Below are 22,391 nucleotides of genomic sequence, written 5' to 3'. Positions count from 1 at the left end.
TGCTTAAACTCTGATGTCTGACAGATACTAGCAGGTGAGATTAACTCCAGCCTGAGCTCTAGGATGATTAGCCGTAATCTGAAATTTAACAGCCTAAGTGACAACACCTCTTGTTTCCACTTAGGTTTTAAAACTATTTTAATTGTTTCTACCTTTTTTGTTTGCTGCGGTGCCATGTCTGCTTGGCCCACCTTTCTGCAGTCTGGTGTGGCTGGAAGCCCCCATAACCAGGACTTCCACAGATCTATTGTCATGAGTGGCCGCTCAGGAGACATGGGAAGGACTCAGTCAGGACAAAGCACCTCAGGACAGCTGTCAAGGGGCAAAAGCAGAAGCAGCACATCTCCAGCAGGATGCTCCCTGTCTCTGCCCACTGTGACCAAAGTTTGGTGCAAGGCTCTGGCACAGACCATGTTTGTGTCAGAACTAAGTGACAGACATGACACGGAGACCTGCAGCTCCCTCTGAGGATGACAGAAGAGGGAGAGATTTTTGCATTGACGCAGCGTCACAGAGACCCCATGCCAATGCATGTGGCCATTGCAGCAGGCTGCCAAAGGAACAGTAAGTGTGCTGTCTGCTGCCTTTATTTTAATTGGTGCCCAGCGCATGCCAAGCTGTGCAATTAGGGTTTGTTTCCATTCCCTCTGCAGTTGTCAAAGTTTGCACTTAAGAACTGCTCACTGTGGGTTTTTTTAAGGATGACAAAGTCACATCTTCTTGGCTTATAAAGAAGCCTTGTTCTTTCTCATTTGTCTATAAACTGTACAACAAATCCCACAAATATCCAATGAGCCCATAGGCCTGGGTTAATCCTGCAGTGAGAAGTACGAAACTATTTTAAAGGCATGAGGATTCAAAGTAAGCAAAAGAACAACCACAGTGAGCAGCCTAAACCTGCAGGCTTGGACTTGGGTTTTGCATCTGAAGGCCCACTGTCCTCTCATCACGGCCAGGGCTGTCCCCAGCTTCTGTTCTCTTTGGTTGTCCCAGCACAACTGTTGCAGGATTGTGCAAGTGGAGTAGATACGAAGTTTTAACCTTTACTTTTTAACTCAAATCAGTTTGCTCATCTGGCTCACCACAGTGCCCCACAGTGGTACTGGCCCAGCCAACGTAACAAGAACCAGTGGCTGGGGGAAAAACGGGATGACAGACCTGCATGGCTGCTGGGGAAGTTTCATGGGATGATGATGGGAGAGCAAAAGAGACGATAAAATTTTGTACAGAGATGTAGAATTTTCAAAAATGCATCAGGGCCAAAAATTCCCCACATTAGTAGTAATGTAAGTTCTCTGAGAGAACTGCTGGAGACATACCAGGAACATGTCCCTGAGGGTGGGTGTCCTGAGCTTGTACAACCTGCCCAGAAGGTCTCTGAGCATCTAGCTCAGCATCCTTAATCCATGGACATTGTTCAAATCCTGGCAAGCCTGTGACTGAGACAGGCCCTTTGGGCTCTGTAATGAGCATCTCCCCATTCCTGTCCAGCAGTGCACTTTGCAGCTGCTTGGGAAGGAGTTAAGACAACCCTCTCCACGGCCCATATTGCACCGTAAGGCTTTATCAGGGATGGTAGCAAAGGGTGAGCAGAAGTTTTGTACCATGGCAAGTGGCCTTGCTTGCCCCAAGGTAAAAAAGAGAAGCTTCCTTGCAAAGTGCCAGGACCAGAAACTTTCGTAATGTATGCTGATATTCATAATACTGCAGTGCTGATCCAGGCCTTGGATAACAGGAAAGAAATATCCCTGTGATTTAAGAGGACTGAAGGTTAGCACAAAAGCCAAAAAAAAAAAAAAAAAAAAAAAAACCAAAAAGGGAAGAAGAAAAAAAAAAAAGGAGAAACAGGTTCTGGCAGTCGTGCCAATGCAACCAAGTTATTGTACATCTGCAAAGCCATTTGTCACCTCCTGAGGCCTGGCAGGCTCCGCAATGCCAGCAGGCCCTGCCAAAGGCACGCCTTCCCCCTGCAGCCCCCGCACCCCCGTCCCCCCACAGCGGGAGGCCAGCGGTGCCAGGCGGGCAGCGGCGGGGCAGGGGAGCCCCCCGTCCCCCCACACCCGGAGGCCAGCGGTGCCAGGCGGGCAGCGGCAGGGCAGGGGAGCCCCGCGGGGCCAGCGGCCATGGCAGCACCCGCGCACCCAGCCGAAGGGGCACGGGCGGCCTGGAGGCGCAAAGCGGCTCCCTCAGCACATCGGCGCCCGTCGAGCAGCGCGTCACCCAGCGAGGCAGGCCGGGGGGAAGGTCCCCATACGTTTGGGTGGGTAAGGGGACAGGGAAAGCACTCCCCCCATTCCCTACCAGCTTGGAAAGTCAGCCCAGCGGCCGGCAGGAGCTAGCTCGGAGACACGGAGAGGTGATGAACGGCACCGCCAGCACGGAGGGGACCCTCACTGGGGGTCACCCCGCCAGGGCCCGCGCTGTCCCTGCGGGCAGGCAGCGTGGGGAACCAGGGGCTTCAACCCCGCGCCGGCGCTCCGCGCAGGGGGCGAGCAGGTGACCCCCCGGGGGCGGCGGGGCTGAGGGCAGCCCTGACCCGCCGCCCTGGCCGGGCTCCCCGCGCTGCGGGCCGGGCGGGGGCGGGGGCGCACCCCTTTCCGTGGGGCGGGGCGGGGCGGCCGTCACGTGCCTGGCGCGCGCGGGCCAGCCGCCATTTTCTGAGGGGAAGCGGCGGCCGCTGCCCGTTAGCGGTGTGTGGGGCGGTGTGCCGCGGGGAGGGGCGGCGGGCTCGCACCCCGGTCTGTTCGCCTTTGCGCTCTCTTCTCCTTTTACTCCTTTCTCTCTCTCTCGCCGCCCCTCCCTCGGCTGTTGTCATCCCTCCCCTCGCTCCCTCCCCTCCCGCCCCGCTCCCTCCCCGCCGGCACTGCGGAGCCGGAGACGTGACCCGAGCGGAGCCAGCCGCGGCCTTTTCCCCGCTGCTCCAGCCTCTCGCCGCAGAATCGCATGTCATCTATCCAGAACCTCCAATCCTTCGGTAAGAGCCGCCGCCACCCCACCGTACCGCAGGGGAGCCCCGCGGTCACCCCCTCGGCACACCCAGCCCGGGGCTGCGGCTGCCTCCGCCGGCCAGGCCCCGGCCCCGGCCCGCCGCCTGTGCTGCCGCCCCGGCCCCCGGTGTTGCCCTGCCCCCGCTCTCCCGAGAGCCCGGGGCTCGTGCGCGCCGGTGCCCCCGGCCCCCGCCGTGACACTGGAGCCGCCGCTGGGCGGGGGTTGCCGTCCCCGGCGCTGCCCCGTTACTCCGCAGCGGCAGCTCCGGCTGCTCGTCCTTGTCCTGCCGGGGCGCCGGCCTCAGGGCGGGCGCCGGGCGGGCACCGGGCGGGAGGCTCAGCGCTCCCTCCGCGGCCCTAGGAGGTGCTGCCGTGTACCGTGCTCGGGCGGCCCGGACTGCGCTGTTTGCCCGCATGTCTGGTAGCACCCCAAATGGGGCTTTTCTGTCAGCTCCGCAGTCCCAAAGTTCCAATCTTTATGTTATATGGCCTCTATAGGGAGGCCGGAGCATATTCTCTGCTAAGGAAGGGAATAATTTCCATGCTTCCAACTGCTTGTTGATTTGCTGCCTCATCGTACACGTACCAATGTCCCAAAACCCGATCCATGCCCTGCAAAGAGTGGTGTTTGTGTAGCTTGAGCTATACAGATGGTAGGGCGTTTTTCTTGTAGTGGCAAGGAAGTTTACTGTGCTGGGCCGTGGTTCTCCTCCACCTTCCTTATCTATAGGCAACAGAAGTGAGCAAGTTCACACTATGTAATAATGTTGCCAGGCTTTTGGTCTCAGTTTTGTCATTGATCTCTTGCATATACAAGCAATACGAGAAGGTTGCGTTCATCACGGTTCTGGAGTTGACCCTGTGCTTAGGAAGGTGCTGCCGAAAGGATTTTCTTTTTTTAAGTGCTTCGATGTTAACAGCTACAGCGCTGTCTTATCTCCCACCTAGAATCCTAAACTCTGCCAAGTGATCTTCATGCCCGAGACCCCTTTTTGTTTGACTTTTTCTTTGACTGGAATTTTCTTTTTTTCCCTTTTTTTTTTTTTGTTTGCCCCACAAACTGTGGTGCACAGTGAAATTCAGCATACCTTAACAAATGTCTTAGAAATTAAGCCAGTCAAGCTTCGCAGTGCTGTTACTTTTTTTCCTGTGGTGCTTGCATTGTCATCCTGCTTTCAATGGCTTTAATGCTCTTGTCATTCTTGTTTCTGCAAGGGTCAGTCTGTCTGCAGCTAGACTACTTCTGTTCCTATTTCTGCTGAAGTTTTACTCTTTCGGGACATATTTTTTTTTGAGTGAATGACAAAACTTGATCAGTGTTTTTAGGTTTAAGTTTTGGATGGAAGTTTGGGAAATTGTAGCTTGCGTGGCTGTTGAACCTACAATTTCTAAAGATCAGACTCTTCAATATGATTCTGACCAGTATCAAAAAATTACTTGTGATTTGTCTTAAAAAAATACTTGAAGTAGTTCATGCTTCAAGATTTATTTGGAGCTACTGATTAGGAAACTTGCAGGGCTATGAAATTTCATGATAGAGTGAGTGTTAAATATCTTTTTGTGGGCAACTGAGAATAAGAAGTATAACCCTGAAACCTTTCTTCCTAAATGCATTCTTGTTTCACCTGTGCTAGTCTCATTTTAAACTTGGAAGGATTTGAAAACTGACCTTTTTGTAGTCAAAGCCTAAATGAATGTTGTCACAGTTCTTGCCTAAAACTACTGACTGGCAGAAGGGTGCTGGTTTACAAGACCCTCTGACATCTGTTGGTGTCTGTTGCCATGTTTTGTTTACATTCGTAGCCAAAAATTACATCCATGCCTTAATATGCTGGAAGTGTGGTAGTTGTCACAGAGTACATGACTTCTCTTTTGGACCTGTAAAGGAGTGTGTGCACAAGAGCTTTTTTTATTTGCATGTACTTAGCAGTTGATCTGATAACAGGTACAACTTCCATATTTCACTTATTATGCACGTGTCTGTCTAAAACTTAGGTGCACTTGATGTTCTCTTGCAACATCCTGTTTTCAGGTGCAGAGCTTCAGGATTTGCAGTTTGCAAGGAGCAGTGAGCTAAATTGATACTGTAGCTGAAAATTGTTTATATCCAGAAAGGCCTTGAAGATGGATGCATGACAGTTGAGGGTGCTATGCTGAGTTAGGTTGGTGAGCCTTAATACAACTGTTGAAAAAAGTACTCGTGATTTTAACAGCATGCTTTTAAACAGGGAGAAAACAGCAAGATTGTCCCCTGAATCTCTTTGTGAAGTGAGAAACTTCACTGTTAGTTTTTGAGGTTGAGTGTTTTCCTTGTGGGAATTACACGAATCTTTTTCCTCCTGCAGACCCCTTTGCTGATGCAACCAAGGGTGACGATTTACTCCCGGCGGGGACTGAGGATTATATTCACATAAGGATCCAGCAACGAAACGGAAGAAAGACACTAACAACTGTCCAGGGAATTGCAGATGATTATGACAAGAAGAAACTTGTGAAAGCTTTCAAAAAGGTGAAGTTGCTGATTTGACAATAATAAAGGACTATGATAGCTTTTAATACTAAGTAACAGAATATTTGTTTTATTTCATTCTTTCCAGTGTGCATCACTTTAATATTCAGATTGATCCCTTTCCCTGTTTTTCTCAAAACTTCTATCAGTGTCTAGTGGCACTTGATTTTTGTTTAAAAGTTAAATGTTTCTTTCCTATAAAGAAGTAAAATATGTTCTTAATGTTTCAAGAAAATTTCAAAGATACCTGGCTTTGTTGATATGAAGAATAAAATCAGTTTAAAGTAGAACTTCTTTTGCATTCCTGCTTCTGTCATAGCTGGGTTGCTGTTGAAAATAGGTCTTGTTTCTCCAGGATGAAAGTACTTATTTTAAAATAGCATGGAGTTGAAAGGCTGTGTCATGACTTTTTTTCCCCGTTCTTGTAATGCATGTTGGCCAGTTCCTTCTGCACAACCCTTAATCCTGTCCTTGCCTGAATTTACTATCAGCAGCCTAGTTTGTGTCTATGTGTATCAGCAGATAGATTCTATTTGCTCTCAAAACCAGTGTAAAATAGATCTAGCCTTTGCCTTGCTTGTCATCAGAATTTAGTAAGCAGCTTCTGTGACAAAATTCTGCTGAAAAGACTTACTAAGCGAAATCATAATGTACATCAGATGTCCTAACAATATGAATGTTTCTCTCTAGAAATTTGCTTGTAATGGTACTGTGATTGAACATCCTGAATACGGTGAAGTTATCCAGCTTCAGGGTGACCAGAGGAAGAACATTTGCCAATTCCTCTTGGAGGTGAGGGACTGCAGATAAATATCTAAACCTCTCTGGAAGCATTAGAGTGACAGGTGGCACTGATGTTAATTAACAAGCTAAAGATGTCCACTATAGTTCCTTTGTATTTTCAGCCAAAAAGTAAAATGACACTTGCAGAATGAGAGCAAACCCTCCAGTAAGAATGAAAGCACTGTAGAATGCATTTACCCTGCTTCAACATACCACTTGTTCTCTGGCAGTACAGCTTGAGTTCTTCATTTGTGAAATCAAGTCTTTGATGCAAACCATAATGTTGAGACTGAAAACACTATAGAGGAAAGAGGCTTACCGATGCAAATCATGATGCAGAGATGTTACACTAGGACTACAGAATAAGTCAGATGTTTGATAAGATTTTCTTTTTTGTGTAGTCAGTTGTTCTGCCTGGCTCAGAAACATTCCCAGAAAACTGCTTTACTGAGTATATACTTCAGTTTCTTTTAATCAAAGTATGTAAGATTGTGGTAACTTGATATCACTGTAATATCCTTAGCATGTAAGCTTTACTGAAATATGTTGCTTTTCTCCCTTAGATTGGCATTGTCAAGGAAGAACAACTGAAAGTACATGGTTTCTAAAATACCTGTACTCCAATGAAGAACCCTGAAGTATTTGGCCTTACCTAGCCTGAGCCTGGCTCTTCTGTGAAAAATGAACCTTTGCAGTGAATGGACTTCCCTGTTACCTAAACACTTCAAATTTGTTTCAGATTTGCATGACTGTGTGAAACATGGGCTGTGTAGACTAGAAACACATAAGAAAACTTCAGTAAGGTGGTAATGAAGACACTTGTGAACTTTACCACATTTCCAATGGAAATGTTTTAGCGATGATTGTTCAGTTTAGTACTCTCCACCTGACTTAAATGTGTGGGTTGTATTAAAATAGTGTGTGGTGTTGCTTAAAAATAAAAGTTTATTCATATATTTTCTGGGATATCTGAAATGCTTTAGCTTAAGTTTTAAACTAGCACAGCAGCCTTACTAAAGAATGGCTAAACTGTTTTGTGGCAAGTGTAGCTCACTGATGGTTGAATAAATTGGAAAATCCGTGTGATGAAGTATTAGCTAGTTAAATCAGTATTTTAGCATGATGTGGTCCTGTAGCTGTAAGACTAGAGCTTTAAAGTCTTTTGTGTAGGTGTATCTTAGTAGCAGCACGATAAGACATAAATTGTTTGCTGAGTAAGCAACTGGATCTTCTCTAAAATCTACTGCAGTGATTATGATGTACTGGTGTTAACTATAGTAGGCTAAAATAAGCTGAACTCCTTAAGGCTGCTATTCCTGAGAACATGCTAAACATCTAGGTCTTACGTAGGACTCCCAAAACATTTGAAGGAGGTGCATGGGATTTTGTATCTCTTCTGTTACTGAGTAAAGGGGAAAGACATTGAGTTGGCTTCTGCCATGACTGTACGTTTAATGTGGGCAAGCAGAGTGCTTTAATTAGCAGCTAGTATTACTTGCAGAAGTAACGAAGGGAACAGGCTCTGCACTAACCTTTTTTTGTCTTAGTGTGAGAAGTTTTGCTGTGATTAACAGTTAATATGGAGGGGTTTGTAGTGGGGTTGGGGTGTTGCTACAGAAAGCTGATTTAGTCTCCTTTTCTAGCAGGCAGTTCATTCTGTGTTATCTAAAGTTATGATAGGTTCAACCATGCTTTTCATCTAGTTTTGGTTAGCTTTAGGCATTTGTTATTCTGCTTTTAAGACATGTCTCTTTACAGAATGAAATTATTTTGTGAGCAGGTCTTACCTTCGTTGTGAGATAGACATGGAAATTGTCTCTGAAACAATTCAAAACATGCTGAGCTGGGAAACCGTAACAGTAGTGGGAAATGTTAACGCTTCCTGTAATATCATGTGTTCTCTGGAAAGGAAGAAAGAGACATTTCTTTACTGCTAAGATTTATCAATAAAACTTATTCAGAAAAAAAAATTGATGACTACCTAAGTAAACATCAAGAATAGGCAAAACTGTATTATTTAATATCACCTGTGCCTGTGCTTTGTTTCCTGTTCAGAGTTGCCTTTCTAAACAGAAATGCTCAATTTCAACTCGCTTGAACTTGGTTTTAGATTTCTGAATTCAGATATGAACCTTTATGGCACTAGCAAGAATTAGAGGAACATTTTAAAGCATACATATGGCACCTTCTTTCTCTGTCTGGTCTAGGCAATTGCACCTGTAAGTATCCAGTGTCCAGTCTCTCAGTCTCCACAAATTTTGCCTGGTGTTGCAGATTTTAACAGTTCCAGAGAAAAAGATGTTCCAGAAGATTGTATACTGTTAAGGTGTAGTGTGTTCAAGAGGAGGCGGAGGCAATGCCTGTTGCAAAACTCGAAATACCAGCACATGGAATGAAAATCTAAAGCGTAAGTCTTATGCAAGTCTTACACTTTAGCAGAATAAAATCATTGTACCGTAAATTTTTACCTGGTCCTTATTCATAGATGCTAAAGTAATTAATCCTTTGGGGTTACATAGCACTTAGTGATTTTCATTTTATCAAATGCCAGGGAAAAAATGACATTCTCATTTAAAGCTATTTCTGCTGCCCAAGCGGAAGAGCAAGCAGTATCTTCTCCTATTTTACTGGTATTATGTGTGTACTTCTAGTAGGTTTTGAATTGGAGATTAACAAAGGATTAGCAAGTCTCATGTGTTACTGAGTCAGTCTTCATTTCAGATGGCATTCCATTAACTTTTACTGCCTAAGCTTGAGTCATTTCTCCATAGTTATTCTGTTTGGAATAAATGAGAAAAAACTTTGATTTCTTCCTCATTTAAAAGTCCTTGCTGGTAGGAGGAACCTTGCAGGTGGTAAGTGGCTTGGTTCTTATGCTCTAGTGGAGCTACTTGTGTTTTGCCCTTTGAAGGTCAAAATTAAAAGGGGAGGGAATAAGAAGTAACACATTTGAAGTTTAAATAGATGAGATTTGTTGTAGCAACAAACAATTTAATCTTCCTAGAAGAAAAGCAGAAATTTTCATCCTTGAAGTGCTTTAAACTAGAAGAGTGTCTCTTGTTAACATGCCCAAGCCTCTTCATGTTCTGGAGGAAAGGCTTCAGCAATTTCATGTTTTATCATCTTACGCTAAAACTTCTTTGTCAAAGCTCTGCCTATGTGGAATATATATCCATGTTCAAGAATGATGAGAAATATGGAAGACCGTGGGAAAGAACTGCTTAAATTACTGCCGTGAGAACCTGTTTTCACAGGGAAAGCAGGTTTCACTCTTTCCATCTATTCCAAAACAGGGTAAAAAATGTAAAGGATGTGGTGCGTAATTGTCAAGGCAGTAAAAGGGAACTAATAATAGGAAACACTTTTAAAACCCGCTAGTAGGACTTGAGACAGGGCAAGCTCAGACTGCAAAGAGTGGTGCTTGTTTTTGTTGGAATATTGTGAAATCTGTGTCCTTGAGATCTCCAAATTGTTTGCCGCCTTGGTGATATCTAGGCTTAACCACAAGCTGCAGTTGGATGTAGGAACTGTTTGAAATTCACAGCCTTGCTGTGCATGGTTACATTGGGCTGTTGTAGGTGGCTCTTTTAGCTGATACACAGGAATAAGGTGTTGGATAAATAAATTCATTGAATTGTGTGTTCAGAGCCTCCATCTACATAATGAAATTGCGAACAATGAAACCATCACTTCCCAAATGGTGGTAGCAGTCCTTATTTGTAGAAGATGAGATTTAGTAATTTAAGCGTGTAGACTGCCTACTTCCTCCTTTTGGGTGAATTATCAGGCCCTTTACTTCACCTGTGGTGTACTAAATCTGACCGTGTGTTTCAGAGATGAGTGTGAAGAGCACAACTATGGGCAGATGAGCAATAATCCTCTCAAGTGAAAGAACCTTTGAAAAGAATAGTGCCTAGATTGTGTGTGTGTGCTGTTCATTGGTTCAGTGGCTTTGTTTAAAACTTACGTCCTGCGCTACGTTCTCGCACAGCCTAAATGAAAAGCATGTTGTTCTGGAGAGGGAGGAGGGAATCCCACAAAAAACCACCTTAGGAAATAAGTTTGTATCTTGCCTGTTTTCATTAACTTAGATTCTCCTGGACTGCAAGATCTGTGTAATATTGTAATTTCTGGGTTTGTATCTTTAAAAATCCTAATTAAACTTCCTTGAGGGTTTGGCATTTAAGGTTATAAACATATCTGAAGCCATTATAAAACTTTTTTTGAGGAGTTATTGAAGTGTTAAGTTTTAAATATTTGGAAGAAAAAAATTAAGTGGAGCTCTGCATTTTGCCCTATACTGCTGTCCTGCTTATAATCAGTTTGTAGTTGTCCTGAAGATGCATATACAGGTATTTACAGACCTGTCGGTAAGCAGATACCCTGCTGTAGTGCAGTAGCCTGTTTGTAGTTTTTGTAAGATCTTATCCGCTGTGCTGCACTGTTACAGGCTGTACTACTCTTGATTTTACAGTATAGGCAAGGTGTACCTTGAGTTGTGGTCAGCAGTTATCTTTTCCTTAATCTTCCTGGAAGGCTGTAGTGTACAGGATCCATATGTTACACCCTTCTTTGAAGTGGCTCAGTAGTTCCTCTTACTGTGTGGAAGTACGTACAGGACTGGTATTTAGCCAGTTAAAGAACGGGGGAGGCCAGCATTTTTATAATTACTTTGGGATGCAGTAGGGGCTGCTGTCACTTTTGGTGTGTTCAGTGTTGATTAGTGTCACTGAGTGTCCCTCTAATTAGTGTGCTACTGCCACTAGGGAAATAGAAGTGGTCTTAAAGGGTCATGTGTATTTAGGTACTAAGAATCTGCCTTCCTCCTAAGACTCTTCGTACATTTATATTCAGTTTAGTTGGGAATGTGTCCCCCGTGGATAGCAACATGAGGTTTATTTTCTAGTTGCCAGATCAAAAAATCTTGAGATGAATAAGGGAAAAAAAATAGTTGTTTTATGTTTGCTGTACAGATGCTTCATGCCTACTGTTTCCAGTTTACATTTAAAAAAAATAAATCTCAAAAGAGGATTTGTACTCGGCATGCCTTTTTAATGTTTGCTACATGCCTGTGATTGATCTCTATGAACAAGGCTTAACCTGTATTGGAGTATTGCTGGAGAGTTGAGACGACAAAGTCTTTTGAAATAAAATGTACCAGTGTTGTTTTATGTATGCTTTTCTAAGAAATGGAATTCTGTGCTCTTTTTAAGGAGGATTATTTTTTCTTTTTCTTTTTCTTTTTTTTTTTTTTTTGGTGGAAGGTAGAAGTAGTGTAATTTAAGCGATGTATGTGATCTTGTAATCAGTTTGATTTCTTCAAGAAATGTTGCATTTCCTCTTCTAAATTTCTACCATAATCTGTACTGACCAACTTAAAAAATATTGTGACTTGTACTGGGATATCACAGCTCTAAAAGAAGATGATTGTATTGGCATGAGATCAAAAATTTTGGGTAGAAGAGGATCTTTTAACTGCTTGAATAAGCAAAATTCACAGTGTTTTAAGATGAAGCCAGTAACATGCTCAAGTCTGGTCTCGGCCATTTTAGAATGTCTTGCATCTGTGAAGTGTGGCAGCACATTTCTGAAATTCGTTTGGGGTCTGATTAAAAGCACTTGTGTATATAATAAATGCTTTTTTCCATTTTAAGCCTTCTTTGCTATGAATGTGCAGCAAAAAAACCCCATGATCCAGGCTCAGTTCTCCAAGTTACAAGTAGATGAATTCAGATGTGGTTGCAAGTAGAATGGTCATGTTCCTCGAAGACAGGATTTAGCTGTCAGCTGTCTTCCTAGTTCCTCTCACAATTGGACAGGGAAACTGCTGTTCCTGCAGTACAGGTAGACAATCCTTGGGCATCATGATGGGACTGTTAACCCCATGGGAGAGGTGGCACTGCAGGTGTTTCAGTAGCTGTCCCACAGATGAATTAGAAGGTTGCTCTTTTAGGTAGACCCAGAAAATGACACAATGCATTAATGTGTAATCAGAGGATGTTTCTGGGCTAAGAAAGGTTAAAAGTTAGATATTCCCAAGAGTCCTGCTGGCAAAATCTACCAAAGGGCAGCCCCTGGTGTGGAGGAAACGGCCTTTAGCTACTCTCCAACAGAAGACGTTAGATACTTAACGTGACAGTGGTACCTCCTGGTGAGCAATGCGTTACACCTCAATAAACAGACTGAACAGATATTGGTAGTATCAGCACATCTGTGCTTGGTAACACTGGTGAGAAGGATGGCCCTGCAAACCGATACTTGTCAGTATCTGATACTGTCAGTATCTTTGAGTTACACCTGTAACTCAAAGCCCAGATCTAGATTAGGACTTGACGATACAGAACAAAAACACTGTCCAGGTTCCTTTAGTGAATAATAACCTGTAAATTGATCCATACATAATTCAAGATAATTTATAAGAGTGAGAATTTATATGAAAAAGGTCCTTATAGAGTATATTGCAAGAAGAGTGTTTTACTACCTTACCTTACCTTTCCTTTAGGAAAGACTTTGCAGTTGCATGGAGAAACTTTCTGATTGTCTAGTAGTATCTTTACTTCATTAAAAATACTGTGAATGGTGCTATGTTTTGAACGTAGCTGGGCCTGGAGTCCTCATCCATCCCTGTCTCACTTGCCTTGCTTGCTAAGCTGTTTTTAAAGGGCACTGAGGGGAGGGACATCTCTTGGGGTCATGAAATTGTTTCATTTCTCCTGGTGGTAGAAGTGAATTCCAGTACTGGCGTAAGTCACGGTGATAACAAATCATCGTTCAGTAATGCTGTGGAAGATAGAAAGGGTTTTACAGAGGGTGAGAGGGAAGGGGGTGTCTGCATCTTGCTTCCAAGTACAGCAATGCAGAGCCCTTCAGGTTGCCTGCCCCTGAAGCCAGTCTGAACACGGTAGCTTCTGCTGCCTTGGCAGTTTGCACTGCACAGAAGCAGCTGCACGATTTCAAGGTGTGGGCTGGTTCTCACAGCAGTGCAGGCTGATACACAGCTGGTCTCTGGCAATAAATGCAAAGTACCAGAGCACTCGGGTCACGAGAAGTGATTTGGCCACACAGAAATGGGCATCTACTGTTGGTCTGTCTCTACAGTCCTTTAATTACTTTTTGTCTGTGTGATAAAAGTAGTATCCTAACAACTCCAGGGCAGTACCCTCTGAGTAGGGAGGATTGACAGTTGTCTGCTGTGGAATTGTACTGCGGGGTGGGACCAAACAAGCCTGTAATGTTCTAGAAATCATCAAGCCCAACATTTGGAAGACAAAAAATGAGCATCTGAGAACATAATTCTGTGTATGAAAGAAAGAACACCCTGTTGCTAGCAGCTGCATATTGCTGGATGAGGCTACAGGCAGGAGGAATGCAAAGGAAACGTGCTTAAAATGGTAATACCCCTTCTATAGCTGTCTGGAGGCTCTACAGGCTGTTACGCAAAGGTGGTGATGTGTTGCTTGCCAGATTCTTGTCTAGGCTGTAATCTTTGCTCTGTTTACGCAGTGTACACCACCTGCCTGTGCCCCCTCCGGAGATCATCTCTAATCTTCTGTTACTTTCTAGTATCTTACTACCTGTCTCAATTTGATTTCAGGCTACTTATACTCACATTGTTAAGGTATGTTTTCAGGAGGAAGGCATTAGGGATTGCTTAAAAAAGGAAAGATTAGCTGAACCAATTAAATATAAGGAGACAATGTGAGAATCTTCCAAGTGCATATTTAGGTGTTCTATTTCTGCAAAGAAGCTATTAAAATTGAAGCCCGTCTTACATTACCTTGAGAGGCATCTGCTGCCCGAAGAGTTCTTGCTGTACTTATTTCAGTGCCTTAAATCAGTCCTGAAGCAGTGCTTTCTCTCAGGTCTACGTGTGGAAGGCACAGCCTTTGGAGAGCCTGCTGCAACGGGTGCTGCTCTTGTGAGCATCCGGAATGCGCAAGTTGCATGTCGCTGCCCTCAGGTAGGCTGCTGTGTGATGGGAACAGCAGAGGTGGCAGAAACAAGCAAAAGGTGTGGCTTGCGATTGCCACTTTCTGTAGTAGTTAAGTGATCTAGCAAAGTGGCTGCTGAGAGCAAAGGGGTCAGGTTTTTTTTCTAGTTCCTTCGCAGATATGTATCAAGAGAAATTGCCCTCCAGTTAATAGAATTGGACAGACCATATTTGCAGGATCACATCTTGCAGGGCTGATACTGGTGAAGTATCCACTGACTTATTTTTCAAAAGTTTACTTGACCTTTACTTTTGGATAGAGTTTTTCCTGTTTGCTGGAATTTGGGCCTCGGCTGGCACGGCTCTATCTCATTGGACAAAAAGGTCCTGAGAAATCACCGGCTTGCCTCTGTCCCCACCCTCTCCACACTGTTGTTACGTGCAAGCAGATTTAAATACGTCAGGTTTGGACATAAAAGCCCCTGTTACATGTATGAGCACTTCTCTTGATGTCTTCTCCTTTTGAGAATATGCTCCATGTTTCCTCCTGCCATCAAAGAGACTTATTTTCTTGGGTTCTCCAAAGGTCCAAGCATGAATTAGTGCAGGATTCTTTTGCTCTCCTGCGTTGTGAAGAATTAGGAATTTACAGGAGGAAATCCAGAGCAGATGTGGATTGTACAGTCAGGCAAAGTCGATTTTGAAAGAGCTAGCGTAGGCGGTTCCGCACCCTTGATGTGATATATTGCACAGGCAGGTAGTAATCCTGCTTGGCTGTCCCTGGCTGTGCGCTGGAGGAAGCCTGCCTGCTCCTTCAGTAACGAAATGAAGGCACGGTGGGAAGCCTTGCTGCTGCTGCTGCTTTGTTCCTACAGGAATAAACTCTTCAACACCGCAGACTCAAGTCTGACATCAAGCTAGGCTACAGAGCAGTCTAGATGGCGGCACCATTCCCTCTGCTCTACTGCTTCCATCCCGTCGGTTGTGCCTCACCCTGCAGGTAAGAGCTATGGGACCTGGCCTATATGGCCTATATCATTGTCCTGTGTAGGTGAAACACCAAATATGGTGACTCTCTGATTTGTGACTGGAGGACTGCCATAAATGTAACGAGTAAATAGTAGATCCAGCTACAGGAAGCAACTTGCTTTTTTGACCTCAAAGTGTTTCTGTCTTCCTGTTGACTTTTTCCGTTTCCATGTGCTTTGTAGTAATGAAATGCTATTATCTGGTATTCTTTGTACCAGAGTGAAATGTTATGCCAGTCGGTGCCATGTCTTGTGTTGCCACTTTATGAAATTAATGCTAATGAAACATGAGATGAGGAGTGGGCCTTGGGGAGTATGATGCGTCAATCCTGCAAAACATGGCAGGATGCTTTTCCCCTGATCTTAATTGCAGTTGTTTCTTCAGCCATTGGCTTATTTAAGATCTACAGGTTTGTGTCTATTGTGCAATTGAAGTTTTACAAACAGTTATCAGGAGATTACAACAAAAGATTTTTAAAAATACAAATTCTGCCATGACAAATTGGGGTTTTTTTTACGTTTCTGGGGAGAGATAGGGGTCTCCTGACCTTTTTTTTTTAAAGCAATTAACTAATTGGTCTCTATCAAATGAATGGGGGTTTTCAGCTTGAAATAGGTTTTAAACAATGCTTATCTTAATAGCCAGCTTGCTGTTTCCAGTCGGTATCCCTAGATGTCACTGGAAGACAGCACACGCTGAAAATAGCGCCACTGAGCCAGGAAAAATGACTGTAAAGCTTAGATGGGGGAAATTCAGAGGGAAAAATTTGGTAACATTCCTGGGTGGCTGCAAGCACAACCCATGTGAAACTGTACCCCAAATTGCCTCTGCCTGAGAGGGAGAGGATCTAAAATCTGTCCTTAGATGTACCCTTTCCCTACAGCCAGCCACACGTCGACAACTCATAGCTCCGTTCATGCTTACCACTGAGCCCTGGTGCAAGAGGTGTGAGGAAAGAGTCCCAGGGCATCACTTCAGAGAGAAGAAAGAAAATTACTGGGAGACGCAGGAGATGACAGCTATGGCTTCTAACAGGCAAAAGTCAGCTCATGGCAAGATACCACGGAAAGAGGCAGACCTGCCTTTGTACACCTCCACAGTTTCCACCAGCTAGTGCTGCAACTCCTGTGACAGCAAGCCAGTTCTGAGAGGTGACTCGGCAGGAAATTATTTACTTTTGGGGGTTAAGGAGTCACTTCTTGTCCACTTAGTTCTCTGCAGGCTCAGAGGAGAGGTGGTGGGTCTGCTGGAACGAGGTAGAGGAGAGGAGCTCGGTGTGTGTGTGTGGTGGCAATGGGAGTGACTGCACACCAGACCCAGCTGCCTATAGGAAGGGGTTGTAAGGAACCAGCAATGAAAATGCCATTCAGAAACACTGCAAAAGTCAGAGCAGGCACCTTTAGGGATCAAAAGTTTGTACAGATGACAGTCCTCTGCAGTGCCACCCCAGGGTGGTTGGGCTCATAAGGGTATTTGGGTGGATCTGGCTATGGATGGTGCCTGGGGACCTGTTCCTCTCCCAAGGCTGTAAGAGTTGGAAGCAGCCCATTAGAAATGGGCTCTTTAAACACCACACTTCTATTAAAACTGTTATAGAAGTGAAAAATGCTCTCATTTGGTGAGTAAGTGTTGGAAAGTACTCCTAGGACTTTAGCTAAGAAAAGACAAAAGTTGGCACCATGTGATCTTTTCGGAAGCTAGTTCTTTCCTGAACTGAAACTGTACAAAGCGTGATTTCTAATTCAGCACTCAATCCAAATGCTGTTATGAGTCAGTAGCAGACTCTCTCTTGACCTTAGCAGGATTCAGGTGAATAAAGGGAGCTTTGTAAAACAGAAACCTTCCTTTTGTATGTTAACCTTCCCTTTTTTCTTCCCCCCCCCCGCCCGCCCCGCAAGAGCTGCAGTACAATGACTGACAAGATTACATGATTAGAAAGTACACAGTGTGCGTGAGATCAGTTTCTGAAACTATGGAGCCAGTTATATCCAATGGATAGATGATGTGCATCAAGTGAGACCCTAGGTCGCGGGCATGTATTTGCAGTCAGTGTTGTGTGGTGCCAAGACATGGCTCCAGAGAAATCTGTCGGTAATTTAAAACATACTTTCCTAAAATAATGTATGTATGTGTTTCTGGTCAAAGCAGGGATGCTGACCTCTCCACTTGGGAGTTTTGGTGTTTGTGGACTCTCTCAGCAGACACAGTTGGTGTCAGTGTTTGATGCTTTTAGGGCTGGTGGTGTGGTGCACCGTGGTTTTGTAGCTTCTTTCAACCAGCCTCACTGTTTAACAAAACCAGATACAGCTAAAATAACAACAGTGGGAGACCAGGTTTGGGACCGTGAGGAGAGGTTAGCCCCTCTGGGCTGGTACAGAGACCCTGCCTGTATTGTGGGGTCCATGACATGCAGGAAGGGACTAGGTTGTTCACTGCCTGTTCCTCACTTGGGTGAGCAGCCACGGCTGGCGCTGCCAGCCATCTCAAACCAGCTCAATGTGAAGTTCATTGCACCTCTTTTCCTGATCACCTTCTCTGACTTGGCACCTGCTTTGGGCCGAGGCACTCCAAGCGAGATCCTGAGGAGGCACAGTTGTGTTGCGTCTCCTTGCTGAGGCTGGTATACAGAAGTGTAAGCCAGGCTCAGCGAGGAGAGAAAATTAATTAGCCCTTTGCCAGCACCTGCCAGGTTGGTTCAGCGCCCATAGACCTGAGAGTGCGCTCCATGAGAATCATGTCCTACCTTACAGCCGTAAGGGCTCTTTCCTGCCGAAGGCCCTGGCTGATCTCACCATTGGCAAGATCTCAAACCACAGCCAGCAGGCGTAACAGCTTGTGTCCGACTGCCTCCCTGGTGCGATCCATCCAGCTGTATTGCAGAACAAGCTCTAATCCAAAACGTAGCCTAAAGCCTAACATCCTCAACATGTACATGGAGGGACTTCTGATACCCTGTAGGTATTTTCCTAATAAATAAAAAAAGATGTATTTCAAATAAAAAAATCAACAGCATTTCCCGCAATGTAAGAAAGGTACTGAAGGCATTTTTTTTTTTTCCCCTGGTATTGTGAGTGTATTAATTCCATTAAGGTTAACTGTGTACAAAGTTTTGGCTGCTGCTGGAAATGATAGCCCTGAAGAAAGATGTTAGCCCTGAAGAAAGGGAACTTACTCTTCTGGCTGGGATGTTTTACTGCCTCTTCCTGTTGGGGCTGCTGAGCTCATACCGTGGTTCAGGTCATTCTGGGTAGCATCAGTCTGATGTGGCAGGCGTAGCCTACTGCACGCTGAGATGCTATGGACACTTAGTTCTGCTGAACAATGAGAGCTGCCTCGACATGGCCAGCAGGCAGCAGCTAATTGTTCCTGGGGCCGGAACACTGATTTATTTGGCACAAGGTGCTAAAAATGGAAACTTGAAAAGAGAAAAAGGCGAGAAAAGCAACCAACAGCAGAAAACTGGCACTGAGCTCACATCGGTAACTCCAGCACTGATCCTGGCTGCATTCAAGGTGGTCTTGAGAAACAGCAGTAACTTCAGGTGAGTGGCTTTATGGTAAGATTTAACATTCATATACATTATTTGAAGTGTGTCATGCTTAATAGAGATTGAAGAGTCAGATGGTCTTATGTGATCTTCGATTGTCCACATACCTTCCTGTATAGGCATGGCAGGCTAACTCGGGTCATGTAAATGTATCTAAGTGCTACAAAGTGATCCACTGCTGAGGCTACTCTTGCTTGTGCAGAGCCTGGAGGAAGCCTAAAGGGTTTACCTAAAGGTTAACCTAAAGGGTTAATGTCATGTCAGAAAACACATGAAGCAAAAGCTTGAGATGCAGCTGTTCCCCACAAAGACTTAGTGTGCGGTTGCACTACCTCAGAGAGAAAAAAGATAGCCTATTGATAAAGCCAGGAAACTGAAGCTATGGGTTTGTGACAGATCTATTAATGATACAGTGCCACTGAAATAAAACTGGGTCAATTTTACTGAGGGTGAACACACTAGTTACAATACTAGGAGTTGCCTCCCAGAGCAGGAGCACGTGGTACCAGACGCTGTGCAACATCACAGGATAGTGCCTGCGCCTGTCCAAATAGCTTGCAAGTAGGCATCGGATGTGGGTTTAGGAACAGAATTTCAGAATGCTTCATGGCATTGGCCTTGAATGGTCCCTGGCTGCCTCCAAATGTGAATTAGGAGGTGGCAAAGTGAGCGCAGGCAAAACTCTGATTCAGGAGTCAGCCTACTCCCACTGACCTCACTGGCGGCTGAGCACACCCAGAAATGGATGCAGCCCATATGGCCAGCCAGCTGCTGCTAGACTACCTTTTGGAAACTGCCAATACTACCTAAGGACAGGCACCAGTGAGTCTCTTAGGTGCCCGAGTGCCTATTGATTGCTGGGGGGCTGTAGGCACCTAAATACACTTGTCTATTTGACCCAAAGCTCTCCTAAGCCTCTCCTTGCCTTCCCTTTCATGAAATCAAACGAGTGGCACTGGCTTGTTTGTTTGGGAAGCATAAAGGTTCCCTAGGAAGCAAGGGCATGCAGACATGTCACTTAATTCTGGAATTTATTGATCATGAGATACAGAATCCCAAGATAAATAGTTTGTAGGTCAGATTGATTAGGGTGTAATCCTTACCAATGTCATTCCTGGTCTAGATTAAAACCGTAAATATAACTCAAGCATTGCACACTCCTGCAAGCAGACATCTCATGAGACTTAGGGACCGAGCCCGTAAGTCTAGATATCCGTAAGAAAACCATTCGGAATTACATTTATTTAGGTTAGCTTGGGCCAGTTTAATGGAAGTACTCCCATTTCACATGTTCAGTGGGCTCAATTTCAGCTAATTTAGCAGTCTGAACATTTTGTGTGAGCTCTCTCGCTCATTGCTGAAGACAGGTAGATACATTAATGCTTCCTGTAACGAGCAAGCTTGGTCCTCACTTTAAGTGTGGATCTCCTACCTGTTGATGATCTGGGAAGATCTCACTCTTTTCAACTTGGTTAACAGAAATTCCCACCGAACAGACCAGCTGCAATTTGGGCTCTGCAGCTCTCCTGAGGTCAAGAGTTTACTGTTGCATGACGGAGCCCCAGTCTGTGGCTGACTTTGAGACCAACAGACCTGCTGAACAGGTACTCTGAAAAGGAGTCTGTCCTTTAGGACAAGCTATAATACTGGAAAGCATAGAATCTGGGATCAATTGTTTTTTTGGAGTCTATCCATTGAATTCAGGAAGTTGCCATCTATACGTCACTGCTTTTGAATGCAGAGTACAGGGTAAAGGTTTCAAAATTGAGTCCAGGGTTGGGAACACAAATCTAAATGTTACTTCTTTCCCCAAATTGGCAGTCGCACAACAACTTTGACAGCTGGGGAAAAAGTAGCACTAAAGCACTTTGCTCCCAGCTGAAGAAGTGGACCAATTTGTATTGCGTAATAGGATTATTCTGAGGACCATGACACTGCTTTTAAATAAGAGTGGATGATTAAGACCTGGATGGAAATTAATACCTTGATCAGTTCTTTTGTAAGTAAAGCAGTTAGGTCTGCTGGTTGTTGGTTTGGATGAAAAACTGAGGTTTCACGATGCTGACAGCTGTTCTGGAGGCATGAAATGGAGTTCTGCTGGGGGTTGTATCCATGGGCTGGATCTGAAAGTCATAAATTGATCAGATTTTTTGAGCAAATTCCGTTTACAAGTAAAACTGGATGCTTTTAATAACCCAGATTGGCGCAGCCTACAATGATTTCAAAGGTAGCTTTGCATTTTTTAAGATTTCTAAGATTCCCTTCTCACTCAGCACCAGGCATCCTCCCCAGTCTGTTCCCAGTGTCCTGTCCTCCTACCACACACTTACTGGGTATTTTTTCTCCTTCCTTTAGAGGCAAGCTTAGAAAGGATCTGCTTAAATACAGTATTCTCCTGGTCACATTCTTCCTTGCTGCCTCCTTCAAACCTTGATTCTGTCCCCTCAGCCTGTCTCCAGCAACAAAAGCAGTGACCTCCTGCTAGTGCCCGGTGCTGTGCCAGGGTCTGGAATCCAGATGTACACTCAGCAAAGGGATGGCCCCACATGTCTGTAGGAGCCCTCTGCTAAGGAACCATGGAGCCGGGTGAAAAGGCACAGGGCTGGCTTTCTATATTGCTGGAGGGACAGAGTCAAGCAGTGTGACGGAAGGGATTGGAGGGAAAAGGTTGGTCAGCTCTGCCCATCGTACAAATTCTGGAAGCATAAAATGAATGCTTGCTTGGCCGAATAAATACGTATCTCTTCAGCGTTAACAAAATAATTAAGTGCAGACAAACCCAGTCTCTCTGTCCACCTGCCCTAATGAAATGACAGAAATTATCCTGCATGGCGTGAGATTTCACGGGAATAAACAGTTTAATATCTATTTCTCCTTTTACTTAGTTGTGAGCCACTTTTCTCAGAGGTGAGTAATTGAGGAAGAGCTACTGGTGCTTTAGCAATAATGTTTAATGAACTGAAAAATGATCTGTTTGTAGGAGGATTAATAGCTCTCTGCACATTAACCTCATGTGGTTAGTGAAACCAGAAAATATCTTATGGTATGGCTCTGCAGCTTTCAGTCTGCAGCTCTCGGGCTGAAAGTCCTGCCGTGGCCTAGCTTTCAGAGGAACGTCACCTAGGTCTGGCAGGCTAGTGACCAAAGCACGTTTCTTCTAGGTGGTTTTTCTGCCTGAGCAACAAAGCCTCACTGTATTGTTTAGCTCTCTTGAGAAGGCCTAGCCACATGAGCCACTGCATACCTGGGATTTTAACTCCATTGTTGAAAATAGTATGTTTTATCAATGGAAAAACAAATGCCTGTGAGCTATCCTGCCCTTAAAAATGAAATCCTGGAGGAGACCAGAGGTGTACATTTTGCTGCCAGGTAAACCCGGCAGTGGCTGAAGCTGATGAATTTGCCATTATGGGGTTATTTCCTGGTAAAATCTGTGGGTGCCCTGTCACCACTGCAGTGCCAAAAGGAAAGCAGTATCAAACACTGGTATGTATAAAAGTATATACCCTTACATAGATTTGGGTTTACTGGCCTGTTGGGAGGGAGTATTCCCTGATGTTAACACTGCTGGTGCAGTCTGTGGTCCCTGTTATGTATGGAGAGAGG

General features: G+C 44.7%; 1 protein-coding gene across 1 annotated transcript; it reads left to right on the top strand.

Moving 5' to 3' along the window:
- Positions 1 to 2,677: 2,677 nt before the first annotated feature.
- EIF1B (eukaryotic translation initiation factor 1B) lies at positions 2,678 to 11,454 on the top strand. Its single transcript, XM_080382649.1, has 4 exons — positions 2,678 to 2,974; positions 5,333 to 5,496; positions 6,187 to 6,288; positions 6,843 to 11,454. The coding sequence occupies exons 1-4, from the start codon at positions 2,944 to 2,946 to the stop codon at positions 6,885 to 6,887; spliced, it is 342 nt and encodes a 113-aa protein (XP_080238775.1). The 5' UTR covers positions 2,678 to 2,943; the 3' UTR covers positions 6,888 to 11,454.
- The last annotated feature ends 10,937 nt before the right edge of the window (positions 11,455 to 22,391 follow it).

This window comes from Falco punctatus, assembly GCF_963210335.1.
Source record: "Falco punctatus genome assembly, chromosome: 4".
Lineage (NCBI taxonomy): Eukaryota > Metazoa > Chordata > Aves > Falconiformes > Falconidae > Falco > Falco punctatus.
The sequence above is the reverse complement of the archived record's forward strand: the minus strand, read 5'-3'. Positions and strand labels throughout refer to the sequence as shown.

Coding starts and splice junctions, on each gene's coding strand:
- EIF1B (XM_080382649.1), top strand. CDS start 2,944: ATGTCATCTATCCAGAACCTCCAATCCTTCG. Junction 5,497..6,186: donor TTGTGAAAGCTTTCAAAAAG/GTGAAGTTGCTG, acceptor GTTTCTCTCTAG/AAATTTGCTTGTAATGGTAC. Junction 6,289..6,842: donor TTTGCCAATTCCTCTTGGAG/GTGAGGGACTGC, acceptor TTTCTCCCTTAG/ATTGGCATTGTCAAGGAAGA.